This window comes from Myotis brandtii, unplaced genomic scaffold (genome assembly GCF_000412655.1).
Source record: "Myotis brandtii unplaced genomic scaffold, ASM41265v1 scaffold250, whole genome shotgun sequence".
Lineage (NCBI taxonomy): Eukaryota > Metazoa > Chordata > Mammalia > Chiroptera > Vespertilionidae > Myotis > Myotis brandtii.
The window spans coordinates 1,170,634-1,184,227 of record NW_005359478.1 but is presented as its reverse complement, the minus strand read 5'-3'; the positions used below and the strand labels follow the sequence as shown (position 1 = coordinate 1,184,227).

General features: G+C 44.9%; 1 protein-coding gene across 3 annotated transcripts; it reads left to right on the top strand.

The window, feature by feature from the left end:
- Positions 1–6: 6 nt before the first annotated feature.
- On the top strand, positions 7–7,916 carry RAB13 (RAB13, member RAS oncogene family). 3 transcript variants are annotated; one of them, XM_014540761.1, is made up of 9 exons: positions 3,264–3,399; positions 3,434–3,582; positions 4,908–4,968; positions 5,821–5,881; positions 6,104–6,181; positions 6,291–6,380; positions 6,502–6,567; positions 7,130–7,183; positions 7,353–7,916. In XM_014540761.1, exons 2-9 carry the CDS (start codon positions 3,459–3,461, stop codon positions 7,425–7,427), a joined length of 609 nt encoding a protein of 202 aa, XP_014396247.1. In that variant the 5' UTR covers positions 3,264–3,399; positions 3,434–3,458; the 3' UTR covers positions 7,428–7,916. The 3 variants fall into 3 exon arrangements, with proteins under 3 accessions (XP_005867513.1, XP_014396247.1, XP_014396246.1); XM_005867451.2 differs by lacking the exons at positions 3,264–3,399; positions 3,434–3,582 and adding an exon at positions 7–106; XM_014540760.1 differs by having other exon boundaries at positions 3,276–3,582.
- The last annotated feature ends 5,678 nt before the right edge of the window (positions 7,917–13,594 follow it).

The following is a 13,594-nucleotide window of genomic DNA, read 5'->3' as shown; positions in this document are numbered from 1 at the left end:
GGTGAGGGGAGCGTCTCGCCGCGGCCGCTGCGCGGGGGTTGACTCGCCGCCGGTACCGACAGGTCACCAGTTCGAGTCCTGATGGGGCCACTCGCCTGCCTTCGAGGTCAGGTCCCCAGTAGGGGGCGTGCGGGAAGCAGCCAATTGATGTTTCGCTCCCTTTCTCTCTCTCTCTTTAAAAAAAAAAAAAAAATCAATGGAAAAAACATTCCAAAAATTTTTTTTCAAGGCAAGCCTTTATCCAGGGATACATGGACAATTAGAATTTCCTGCTAACTTTGACAGTTGGAGCCTAATAAGTAGGAACTTCTTAGGAAAACAACCAGACCAAGCTATGTCCGGACTTCTTAAATGTCTTTATTATTTTTCTGTTGGTTTCGTTTGCCCACTTTAAACAATTCAGAAATGTAAATATAAAAAAAAAGTAAAGTCCTTTCCTGGCCGGTGTGGTTCAGTGGTTGGGCGTTGACCTATGAACCAGGAGGTCACCGTTCCGTTCCTGGTCAGGGCACCTGCCCAGGTTGCAGCCTCCACCCCCAGAAGGGCTAATCGGTGTTTCTCTTTTCCCCTCCCTTCCTCTCTCTCTCAAGTTAATTTTTTTAAAAAGTAGAGTTCACATATTTCCTCCGTCCCCAACCTACTCCTAGAGTTGTTAATTTTATTGTCAACTTCCCATCCTTACCTCTAATAGTAATTACATCAAACACATAATGCTTACTAGGTGCATTGTTCTGCTTTACATATATTAATCTTCATAACAACTCTTACCAGGTTGATACTACTATTGTCCACATGTTACAGATTAGGAAAGTGATGCACAGAGAGACTGTCCAAAGTACTACTCCACTGCCTTCCCAAAAACTTGTGCCATTTGCATCCCTACATCCTTTTCCCCACATTTTCACCAGTAATGCCTTTCCAAGATTTCTAATCTTGGCATCACAGGCACCCAGACAGGAAAGGAGAAGAAAGGAAAAACGAAAACTTTGAAACATCATCTTCCCATGTCCATTTGTCATAAAGGAGGAAGGAAGATGACACAAATGGCACTTAGGGATATGCTTATTTCCAAAGAGAAGGGATGTGAGTTTCAGTCAGGGAAGTGCTGGTAAAAGTTTAACAGGTTCTATGGAGGAGCGCCCTGATTTTGCTAATTTCAGTGGTGACATCGTTAAACATGGAGTTGATAGAGATATTCACAGAGCCTGTAAGAACTGGTTCCAGTATATCAACTGTAATTGAAAATTTTTTTAAGTTATTTAAAAAAAATGAAAAAGAAATGGTCAGTAAAACCTCTAAGGGAGCTGAAATATCAAGGACAAGGAGTCAACCCTGCAACAATCTAGGAAGAAAGCATTTTAGGCTGAGGGAAGAGTTTGTGAATACAAAACCCAAAGCCAGAATGAATCTGTCACAATTGAAGGGGAGAAAGGGATTGTTACCAAAGCTCTGAGAGCTAGGCAGAGAGTACGACAGAGATGAGGTTCCAATGAAAGCAGGTGTACACCAGCATGAGTACATTTTATGTATTTTTTTAAGATGTTTTTATTTATTTTTAGAGAGAGAGGAAGGGAGAGGGATAGAGAGCTAGAAACATCGATGAGAGAGAAACATCGATCAGCTGCCTCCTGCACACCCCCTACTGGGGATGTGCCCGCAACCAAGGTATGTGCCCTTGACCGGAATCGAACCCAGGACCCTTGAGTCCGCAGGCCACTGAGCCAAACCGGTTAGGGCAGCATGAGTACATCTTAGAGAGGTGAGCAAGAATAATAAACTTCAGGGGATGAATAGTCCAGGTCCAGGCAAAATAAGATGAAAAGAAAAAAAAAAGGAACTGATGGATTATATTATCAGAACAATCCATGAAAATGGAATAGTAATTTAAAGGACTGCCCAGCTGGTGTGGCTAAAGGACTGATTAGAGATGGTTTGACCAGTGAGGAGAAAAAAAATAAAGACTCAAGGTTTATGATACAGCTTGAAGACACGCGGGAGGTGAGAGAATGGACAAAAAGGGAACTGAATGGTTGTGTCTGAGAAGGGGCAAACAAGAGCACAGAAAGTGACCAAGATAAGTGAAATAACAAAAGATGCCTTCTCACGGCCAGTACACTGTGTTTATACAAGGACTATTCTACTGACCCGTGGTTAGAAAAGCAGATAATTCTGAATAATTCTTTTCCAAAGGCAGAGATAAATTTGTTTCTTTATAGCCATGCTCTCCATACTTCAGCTTCCTGGTTGCCAAGGCCACCCATTCACAGCCCATTCAGTGGGGTAAGGGCTGTGTTAAGAGCCACATCTCATCAGAAGAATGAGACCAAACATTTGTTGTCCCAATCTCTACCTTTCTGAGCTGGTTTACCAGAGAAATCACACACAGAATCCCAGAAGGAAGACTGTTCCAACTGAAGCCCCAGAATGTGTCTAGATCAGCGGTTCTCAACCTGTGGGTCGCGACCCCTTTGGGGGCCGAACGACCCTTTCACAGGGGTCGCCTAAGACCATCGGAAAACACATATATAATTACATGTTGTTTTTGTGATTAATCACTATGCTTTAATTATGTTCAATTTGTAACAATGAAAATGCATCCTGCATGTCAGATATTTACATGACGATTCATAACAGTAGCAACATGACAGTTATGAAGTAGCAACGAAAATAATTTTATGGTTGGGGGTCAGCACAACATGAGGAACTGTATTAAAGGGTCGCGGCATGAGGAAGGTTGAGAACCACTGGTCTAGATGAAGAGACAAAAGTGTTGCGCTGGGGTGGGGCTGATTCTGTGGTATAATTATTGTTCATTTCCACTCTGTTCCACCAGGGGGCAGGCTGACTCAACAGATAACCTACTACACAGGGTGATCCCGCTTTTTTCAAAAGGTGTTCGGATTCCAGAGCTAAGGGCTGGTAACAACACCAGAATTCTAGCACTGCCCCGGGAGGAGTCTGTCTTCCTTGAATAGCCCTACCCAAGTGAAGCCTCCGATTTTTGTGAGCTCCCAGCGCCATCCCTGTCTTCACCATTATTCCCCAAAACGTTCTCCTAAGTCCTCTCAAATTCCTCCTTCCCCTGGTCATCCTGGTTAAACGTTTACTTCCCCTCGCCCCAGCCTCTCTGGCCTCAGACTGGCAGGATGAGGTCAAAAGGTAAAGAGGAGAAGGGTAGTGGGTTGTGGGAAATGGGAGGGAGACAGGTGGGCCCGGGCTGCCAAGGGAAAGCCCAGGGAACAGGAGGCTGGGGCTGGCCTCTCCGGGCAGCCGAAAGGGGCGGGCGGGCAGGGGGGTGGGGCCCGGAGGAGTGCCGCCTCTCTCTCCCGGAGCCTGGGCGGAGAGGGAGGAAAACTTCCTGGCCTGGGCTACCGGCGTCTCTTTCTACCAACCCTCCAATCCCGCCTACCGGTGCCCAGCGCGTCCCCACCCCTCCCCCGGCTCCCTCAGTGTCCGCCATGGCCAAAGCCTACGACCACCTCTTCAAGTTGCTGCTGATCGGGGACTCGGGGGTGGGCAAGACTTGTCTGATCATTCGCTTTGCGGAGGACAACTTCAACAACACTTACATCTCCACCATCGGTGAGCCCACTGGCCATCTCCCGGCCCCTGCCTCCCCGTGCCCTCGTCCCCCGGCTCCCAGATTATTCATGGCCCCACCTTCCAGTCCCCTTGGAGCGGGGCTTCTCAAATCCAGTTCCTCAGCCTCTGCTTCAGACCCAGCCCCCCATTCATGCCTCTGGGTGGTACCCACAGTTCTAACCTGCCTGCCATCTCCAGGTAACTCCTCCGATGTGCCGGCCCCTCGTTTTCTTGGTACCAGTCTTCTCATCTCTCTAGATCCACATGACCCCTTCTCTGTTTCCTTCTCAGCTCCTCGTCTCCCCCATCCACCTGGAACTCTTGACCCACCCACTCTCCACATTTCCTGTATTCCCCCTCGCCGAACATCTGTCTCCCAACTCTGCTAGCCTCTTGCTGTCCCACCGAGTTTCAGACTCTCTTCCATCCCCACCTGATCATCTACTTCTCCGTTTTCTTGCTTCTTAACTTAATGGGTGGGGAGGGTGAAACAGGGTGGCTGGGTGTGCTAGAGGGTGGCCCAAGGACTGTGATCCTGAATCTGCAGCCGGCCTGGGGAAGAAGGTGGGAATGAGGGGACTTTTGGGGTCTCTGAGTCAGCCTGGTGACTCAGCCTCCTTCCTAGGGCTCCCAACAGGCTTGGGGGAGGTGCCCAAGTTTCCACTAAGAACAGTGTTTCCCCTCCTCCGCTCTCATCTTTCTTCATCTACTCTGGTCTGGGAAATAAGACAAGGAGAGTCTCAAGACAATTCTGGTTAGAAAGGGGAAGGGAAAATGCCCCTTTTTCCTAGTTCGGTCTCAAGAGGGATCTTGTTTAGCTTCAAACTTTTTTGGTTCCAAGCCTGGCCTACGAGATAATTCACATAGACAGGCATCAGCTACCTTTTCCCTCACTCCTTTACCCTACAGGGCCAGCAACATTGGGGGAGGGGTACGGAGAGTAGAGGGTTCCAGGAAAACAGAAGGGAAAAGGAATCTGAAAGTAATATTTTGGGGGAGACGGACTAGACTGAAAGAGTTGTCAGCTGGCAAGGCTGAGTGGACCCAAGAGTTGCCTTAATGGCCTTAAGCCTCCCTACAGAATTTTCATCACCTTCACCACAAAGTTCACAAAATCTAAGTAAAAACAACATGCTTGCTAATTGAGGAATACAGTTTTGAGGAAATTCTCCTAGTTTTACACTTTGGACAAGGCTGCTTCCCAGGTGCCTCCTCTGCAGACTTTCTGGCACTGCCACGCTCCATTCCTGTCTAGCCCCCAACACACTTTTACATGCGTTGCGCACACCTGTGTCTCAACTTCAACCTACACTCTCCACTCCTAGGAATTGATTTCAAGATCCGCACTGTGGATATAGAGGGGAAGAAGATCAAACTGCAAGTCTGGTGAGTGAATGCCCTAGGATTCCTAACCAGACTTCCTCCTCTACCCCTTATAACCCTTTTTCTTCTATTTTGCTTCATTTCTCTCCTTTCCCGCTTCGTTCCTCCCAGCACTTCTGATCATTTGCGTCATGTCACTCAGTGGTCCTTCCATCTCTCTTCCTGCTTGCTTAGTTATTTTCAGCTTTTTTGTAACTCTTCCCTCTCCCAGCTCCAGAGTATTCTGATCTTGCCAACAAATGTCTGTTGAGCTATAATGTGGAAACAGGCTCTAAGCAGTTTAATAGCAAACAGCAGAATTAAGACTTGACTCTAAGTCTAGTGCTCTCTCTAAATTATGGAGAGCCTAGAAAACCTAGTATAGATGTTTGACCTGACTGTCATAAGGAAGCTGGAAACCCCGAGGGTATGAGGCTTAATGGAGACATTACTGTACAGTAGATAAGAGCAAACTGGTTTAAATTCTCCTTCTGTTACAGAATGTCCTTCATTAGTTATTCAGCCTCCTCAAATCTGTTACCTCATTTGTAAAATAAGGACAATAAAGCATGTCTCACAAGGATAGAGTTAAGATTAAACGAAATGACATGCGTATAAAATGATAGATGCACAGTGCTGGGCACAGCTTAAGCATCCAATGAATAAACCAGGGGGATCTTGTTTCTTGGGCCTCTACCATCTCTCAGTATCAGCCCATCTGTCTTTCATCCCTTTCCCCTTTTACTGTTTCCTAATTCTGTCCCTTTCAGCCCCATCATGTGAAAGCTAAATTCTTAGCTGGTGGGGGATAAGGGGGATCTCTCTCTGGAGAGCCCTTCCCTCTGTCCTACCCCGTGAAATACTCTACCTCTTCAGGGACACCGCTGGCCAAGAACGATTCAAGACGATAACTACTGCCTATTACCGTGGAGCCATGGTACAAAGTGTGGGTCTGGACAAGGGATGAGGGCATGAGGCAATGAAATGTAGGTTTATGAGTACAGAGAGGCAGAGAGAAATGAGGGGTTGCACGAGTGGGTTGCAGAGGGTCCCACATGACTTAGTGATTTGACTCATGGATAAAACTTGTATGGGGGGGGGGGGGGGGGGGACAGGGACTGTGGTCCAAGCCTCCATTGTGAACTCTGCCATCTTCCAGGGCATTATTCTAGTCTATGACATCACCGATGAGAAATCCTTTGAGAATATTCAGAATTGGATGAAGAGCATCAAAGAGGTGAGGACCCTGCCAGAGAGATGGGGGAATTGGATAGAACTTAGAAGATGAAGTGGATTGCGAAGAAGAGCTTGACCCAACATTTCATGTCTTACCCTTTTGCTCCCAGAATGCCTCAGCTGGGGTGGAGCGCCTCCTGCTGGGGAACAAGTGTGACATGGAGGCCAAGAGGAAGGTACAGAAGGAGCAGGCCGAGAAGGTAAGGACCAGGTTGGCCAATGTTCTAGAACTGGGCTGGGAGGCCAAGATGAGGTCAGATTGCAGAGGACTTGGCTACTACCCTTTATCCAACTCTCTTCTTCCCACTTCATCCCCTACAGTTGGCTCGGGAGCATGGAATCCGATTTTTCGAGACTAGTGCCAAATCCAGTTTGAATGTGGATGAGGTGAGATACCCCCCAGCCCCACCCCTGAAAGAGATGGAATATCGGAAGATAGACTTATCCTTCTCTTTTTAAAAAAAAATATATTTTTATTGATTTCAGAAAGAAAGGGGGAGAGAGAGAGAGAGATAGAAACATCAATGATGAAAATCATTGATTGGCTGCCTCCTGCAGGCCCCCTACTGAGGATCGAGCCCACAACCCCAGACATGTGCCCTTGACCAGAATTGAACCTGGGACCCTTTGGTCCACAGGCTGACACTCTATCCACTAAGCCAAAACAGCTAGGGCTAGACTTATCCTTTTCACTAGTCCAGCCATGGGCAAACTACGGCCCGCGGGCCGGATCCGGCCTGTTTGAAATGAATAAAACTAAAAAAAAAAAAGACCGTACCCTTTTATGTAATGATGTTTACTTTGAATTTATATTAGTTCACACAAACACTCCATCCATGCTTTTGTTCCAGCCCTCCGGTCCAGTTTAAGAACCCATTGTGGCCCTCGAGTCTAAAAGTTGGCCCACCCCTGCTCTAGTCTGTACTGACCAATCTCCTTTCTCCATTAGGCTTTCAGTTCCCTGGCCCGGGACATCTTGCTCAAGTCAGGAGGCCGGAGATCGGTGAGTTGGTTCTGCTGGACTAAGTTACAACTGGGGGGGATGGGAATAAAAAACTGAGGAGGGGGCAGTGCTGAGACTTCTCATGAGGGTGGGTCCCCTTCAAACAGTTTATAGGCTCAGACCCCAGCCAGCCATTCTCACCCTGACCCCTGTGCCCTTCTGCCTCTAGGGAAACAGCAGCAAGTCCTCCAGCACTGACCTGAAAACTTGTGACAAAAAGAACACCAAGTGCTCCCTGAGCTGAGGACTCCTTGCTGCCTCCCCACCCTAAGCCTGGAGGTTGAACCTGAGGGAAGCAGGGCTGAGGGGCTGGATCGGGGAGAGAGTAGGTGGTGTTTGGAGAAGTAAAGATGGATAGATGGTGAGAGAACAGGGAGAAAATGGAGAAGAAAAGAAAGGAAAACAAGAGACGAAAGAGGAGAAGAGGTGGAATAGAGGGAAGAAGCAAGAAGGGAAAGAATTGAGGAAGTGAAAACGTGCTGAAAGAGGTAGGAAGAAAGGAAGGAGAAAAGGAAGTATAAATAGCCTGAGGCCTCAGACCTTCGCTGGGTTTCCATGGCAACATCAATGTAAATAAATGATTGATTTTGTTACTGGATCAGGCTTTAGGGTCCTGTGAGAGGCTGGCTCAGCACCACCCCTTGAAAGTTTGGTCCTATTCTGTCACTCTGCATGGTCTTTCTCAGTATTAAAGACCTCCATTTGCACAAATGTAGCCATTTTGGGTAACTTTCATCGTTGTCGGAATTGCTCTTTACTCATAAACCTAATTCCTCCCTCTGAGGTGTTTGGGTTGCCTGAACCTAGCTGGGTTCCTGTGATGCCAGGATTAGACCCACAGCTATCTCTCTTCCCCAGCTGTTTAATTGATGAGGAAACCAGCAAGGAGCAAAGGTTCTCTGAACGTGAGGGTGTGCACATACTCTTTCCATTATGGATTTAGAGAATCACTGTGGGCAGAGCCCTCTCCAGGAAATTGCAGGACCTTTTTTTTTTTAAGGACTCTCTTTGGGCTTCCCCTGGGGAGTGACAATCCCCGCCTCATGGAAATAACAAGACCTAGTATTGTTACCCAAGCAAGCATCTTTGATTCTGCCAGCAATCCCTTTAGGTAGCCGGTAGGTGTTATCTGCTTTAATAGATGAGGAAAATGAGACACAAAACAGGTTCATGTATTCATAAATATTTATTGAGCATCTACTATGTGCCAAGCACTGTGGTCAAATTAACATAATGTTTGGGTAGTACTTATAAGTGGGACAAGTAAATTTTAACAGAAACAGCCCCTAACTACTGAGTACAGAGAGGCAAGCAAAAGCACCACCACCAGCCTCTGGCCAGGTAATTCAGTTGGTTGGAGAGTCATCCTGAGGCACCAAGGCTGCGGATTCGATCCCTAGTCAGGGCACATATAAGTCAACCAATGAATAAGTGGAACAATAAATCGATGTCTCTCTCTCTCTCTCTCTCTCAAATCAATAAATAAAATTGTTCTTAAAAAAGAGAAAACACCAAAAACTCAGGCTTGATACATATTGCCCTTAGTATACATAACCCTCTTTTACTGTTACACAATATTTTTAAAAATATATTTTTATTGATTTCAGAGAGGAAGGGAGAGGGAGAGAGAGATAGAAACCCCAATGATGAGAGAATCATCGATCGGCTGCCTCCTGCACACCCCCTACTGGGAATCGAGCCCACAACCCCCGAGCATGTGCCCTTGACTGGAATTGAACCCAGGACCTTTCAGTCCTCAGGCCAATGATCTATCCACTGAGTCAAACCAGCCAGGGTACACACAATATTTTTTTAAACAGTAAAATTATCTCACAGAATTGATCTTTTATCAGGACAATTAAAATGTCAGATTTGGTTAGGACAAAATACTATTGGAAGCTTTTTTATTCATGGATATGATGTTCAAGGCGTTTAAGAAATCCACAAGCCCACCCAGCCAGTGTGGCTCAGTGGTTGAGCATCGATCTATGAACCAGGAGGTCACAGTTCGATTCCCAGTCAGGGCACAGGCTGGAGTTACGGGCTCCATCCCCAGTGTGGGGCATGCAGGAGGCAGCCGATCAATGATACTCTCTCACCATTGATGTTTCTATCTCTCTCTCTTCCTCTCTGAAATCAATAAAAACATATTTTTTAAATAAATAAATAAAAACTAAAGGAAATCCACAAGCCCGCAGTATAGAAGTGGACATACAATCTGGAGGCAGCAGCAAAGCCTTCTTTGTGCAACTGTTTCTGTTGGTGAAAGACAGCACTCAGGAAAGTCTGCCTTAGCCGGTTTGGTTTAGTGAATAGAACTTCGTGCGGACCAAAGGGTCCCGGGTTTGATTCCGGTAAAGGGCAGGTACCCTGGTTGCAGGCTCCTCCCTGGCCCGGGCCCTTCTGGGGGCACATGCAGGAGGCAATCAGTGTGTTTCTCTCACATCAATATTCCTCTCTCTTTCCCTCTCTCTTCCACTCTCTAAAAATCAATGAAAAAATATCCTTGGGGAGGATTACAAAAAGAAAAGAAAGAAGTCTGATAGTACTGGGAGAAGAACTTAGAAATTAATTTAATAAATGTATTAAATATCCAAGCTTCGATGGGGTAATGTCCTCTGTGGCTTATGTTTGAGCTCAGTTGTCAACTGCGAGCTAGTTTAATTTGCTCAAGATAAGGAAAGCCTTGGCATTTTCAGAATCCCAGAAAGACTGTTGACATCTTCATCATACCTCAGGTATTTTTAAAATGTAGTTTCAGTGTAGAGACCTTATGGAGATGCTTGGTATGGCTATTGGAAGTGACATCTTACAAGATCTCACAGCCAGTCATGAAACATGATAGGATTGGGCAAGGATAACAATACGAGACTTCAGCACAAACTTTTATTATAGCTAAAAACTACTGGGGGAAAACCCACACTCTACTTTCTGTAACAGACAACTATTGACACATACAAATAACTTAAAGGAAAAATAGTCACAAACAAAATGAAAGCTCAGCCCTCACCAGGTTTTGTTTTTTGTGTGTTTTTTTCCAACTCTCACCCAATGATCTTCCCATAGTCTGATAGTTCCTGCTCTTGAGAAGCCAGCTTTAAGTCTGAGAGGAAGACAAAATTTATGGGATGTAGCATCATATATACTGTTCATTCCAAAATAAAGTATTAGCCTTTAGGGCTGTGGGGGAGGGGAGCAGCTGTGGTCACTAGGCTAGAAAGACTTGTTGGGGATGGAGAATGTAGAGCAGTTAACAAGGAAAAAAAGTATAGAAACAAGCCTTTTTTTAAAAAAATTTTTTTGTTGAAAGTTATATATATTACCCCTTCTCCCCCCCCCCCCCCCATTGACCTCTTCCCCGCCCCCCCTCCGGCCTTCACCACCCTATTGTCTGTATTCATGGGTTATGCATATATGCACACAAGTTCTTTAGTTGATCTCTTTCCACCCACCCTCCCTTACCTGCCTTCCCTCTGAAATTCCAGTCTGTTCCATGCTTCTATATCTCTGGATCTATTTTGTTCATCAGTTTTTTTGTTCGTTATATTCCACATCTGAGTGTGATCATGTGATACTTGTCTTTTCTGACTGGCTTATTCTGCTTAGCATAATACTCTCCAGGTCCCTCCATGCTATCTCATAGGGTAAGAGATCCCTCTTTTTTACAGCTGCATAGTATTCCATGGTGTAAATGTACCACAACTTTTTTATCCACTCATCTGCTAATGGACACTTGGGCTGTTTCCATATCTTAGCTATTATAAATTGTGCTGCTATGAACATAGGGGTGCATACATTTTTTCCAGTTGATGTTTTGGGTTTCTTAGAATATATTCCTAGAATTGAGATCACTGGATCAAATGGCAGTGCCATATTTAATTTTTTGAAGGAAACTGCATACTGTTTTCCATGATGGCTGTACCAGTCTACATTCCCATCAGCAGTGTACCAGGGTTCCCTTTTCTCCACATCCTCACCAGCACTTATCATTTGTTGATTTGTTTTGTTTCTTGTTAATCCTCACCTGAGGATAAGTTTCCATTGATCTTTTAAAAAATTATTTATTTATTTTTATTGATTTCAGAGAGGAAGAGAGAGGGAGAGAAACATCAATGATGAGAGCGAATCATGGATTGGCTGCCTCCTGCACACCCCCTACTGGGGATTGAGTCTGCAACCAGGCATGTGCTCTTGACTGGAATGGAACCTGGGACCCTTCAGTCTACAGGCCAACGCTCTATCCACTGAGCCAAACCAGCTAGGGCAATTTGTTGATTTGTTGATGACAACCATTCTGACCGGTGTGAGGTGATACCTCATTGTTGTTTTAATTTGCATCTCTCTGATGATTGGTGACTTTGAACATTTCTTCATATGTCTCTTGGTCATTTGTATGTTCATTTTGGAGAAGTGTCTATTTAGATTCTTTGCCCATTTTTTAAACATATATTTTTTTATTGATTTCAGAGAGGAAGGGAGAGGGAGAGATAGAAACATCAATGATGAGAGAGAATCATTGATCAGCTACCTCCTGCACACCCCCTACTGGGCATCGACCCTACAACTTGGGCATGTGCCCTGACCAGGAATCGAACAGTGATCTCCTGGCTTAAAGGTTGATGCTCAACCATTGAGCCAGATCAGCTGGGAATATTTTTTATTGTTTGTCTTCTTTTTGTTAAATTGTATGAGTTCCTTATATGTTTTGGATATTAACCCTTTATCAGATGTATCATTGCCAAATATGTTCTCCCATACAGTGGGCTCCCTTTTCATTTTGTTGATGGTTTCTTTTGCTGTGCAGAAAATTTTTAAGTAATTGCATTTGTTCATTTTCTCCTTAGTTTTTTCCCTTGCCCTAGGAGATGTATCCGAAAACATATTGCTATGGAGATGTCTGAGATTTTGCTGCCTATGGTTTCTTCTAGGATTTTTATGGTTTCATGACATGCTTAAGACTTTTATCCATTTTGAGTTTATTCTTGTGTATGGTGTAAGTTAGTGGTCTAGTTTCTTTTTTTGTTTTTTGCTTGTATCTGTCCAATTTTCCCAACACCATTTATTGAAGAGACTGTCTTGATTTCAACTGTGTGCTCTTACCTCCTTTGTCAAATATTAATTGACTGTAATGGCTCAGGTGGATTTCTGGGGTCTCTGTTCTGTTCCATTGGTGTATATGCCTGTTCTTGTGCTAGTATTATGCTGTTTTGATTATAGTGGTTTGCAGTATAACTTGATATCTGGTATTGGTGATCCCTCCAATTTTCTTTCTCAAGATTGCTGTGGCTTATTTGGGGTCTTTTTTGGTTTCATATATTTTTTTTTAGTATTTGTTCTTGATCTGTGAAATATACTATTGGTATTTTAATAGGGATTGCATTGAATCTATAGATTGCTTTGGGTAGTATGGACATTTTGATGATGTTAATTCTATCAATCCAACAACATGGTATATTCTTTCACTTGTTTCTATCTTCCGCTATCTCTTTTTTTCAACATCCTGTGATTTTCCGAGTACAAGTCTTTTACCTTCTTGGTTTACTTTATTCCTAAGTATCTTAATTTTTTATTCTTCGTCAGGGCACATGCCCAGGTTTCAGGGCACATCCCCATTTAAGGGGCATGCAGGAGGCATCTCTCATCAATGTTTCTCTCCCTCTCCTTTCCTCTCTCTGAAATCAATAAAAACATACCTTTTAAAAAGTATGACAGAAATGTGAGGCAACATAGAGGAGAATAAGTATTTACACATTTTATTTGCATCTCAAAAACAAACAAACAAAGAAAACGCACGTTTGCATTTCCTTTTAACACAGAACACCGAGAGCCAGATACAGTGCTAAAGTCATGTAGCTAATAAGCACCCCAACCTAGCTAGACTGAACGCTTGCTGGAACTTCAGATCTTACGCTCTTTTTTATTGCGCATTATGTAGGAGCAAGGGAGAGCTGAGAACATTTGATGCGGTTATTCAAGGGCCAGTTCTGGGGATCTTTGAACATGAGAGGAGCTGACATCTGAGTAGAGCTGAGTGGGGGCCCAGTGGCAGGGAGAGGCCAACCCAGCTTCTCCCTTTGACCGTACTGGGCGGGAAGAATGAGACAGGTAAGAGTGTCAGAAAGGCTGAATTTTAATGGTAACTCCCAGGGTTTTAAGGAAAGTGCAAAGTCCTGAGTGCGACGTATGGTTCTTTTTTACGTCTCGCTGCTCATCTAGCCCAGATGGGTAAACAAGCGACAGGCCAGGGAGCCAGGAACCGAGAATACAGCTTCGCCGCCATTTCCTCCATTCCCACCAAAGACTACCAGGACCAGAATGCCACGGTGCGCAGCACGAACGCAGTGAGATTCTATTCCGGGAGCTGCCCGCGCGCCACCAACCCTGCGAGACTACAAGGCCCAGCAAGCAACG

What these genes read in the sequence shown, in the direction of transcription:
- RAB13 (XM_014540761.1), top strand. Translation starts at nt 3,459, where the DNA reads ATGGCCAAAGCCTACGACCACCTCTTCAAGTTGCTGCTGATCGGGGAC. An exon ending in AGAAGGAGCAGGCCGAGAAG is followed by an intron (nt 6,381 to 6,501) that starts GTAAGGACCAGG and finishes CATCCCCTACAG; the next exon opens with TTGGCTCGGGAGCATGGAAT. An exon ending in AGTCAGGAGGCCGGAGATCG is followed by an intron (nt 7,184 to 7,352) that starts GTGAGTTGGTTC and finishes TTCTGCCTCTAG; the next exon opens with GGAAACAGCAGCAAGTCCTC.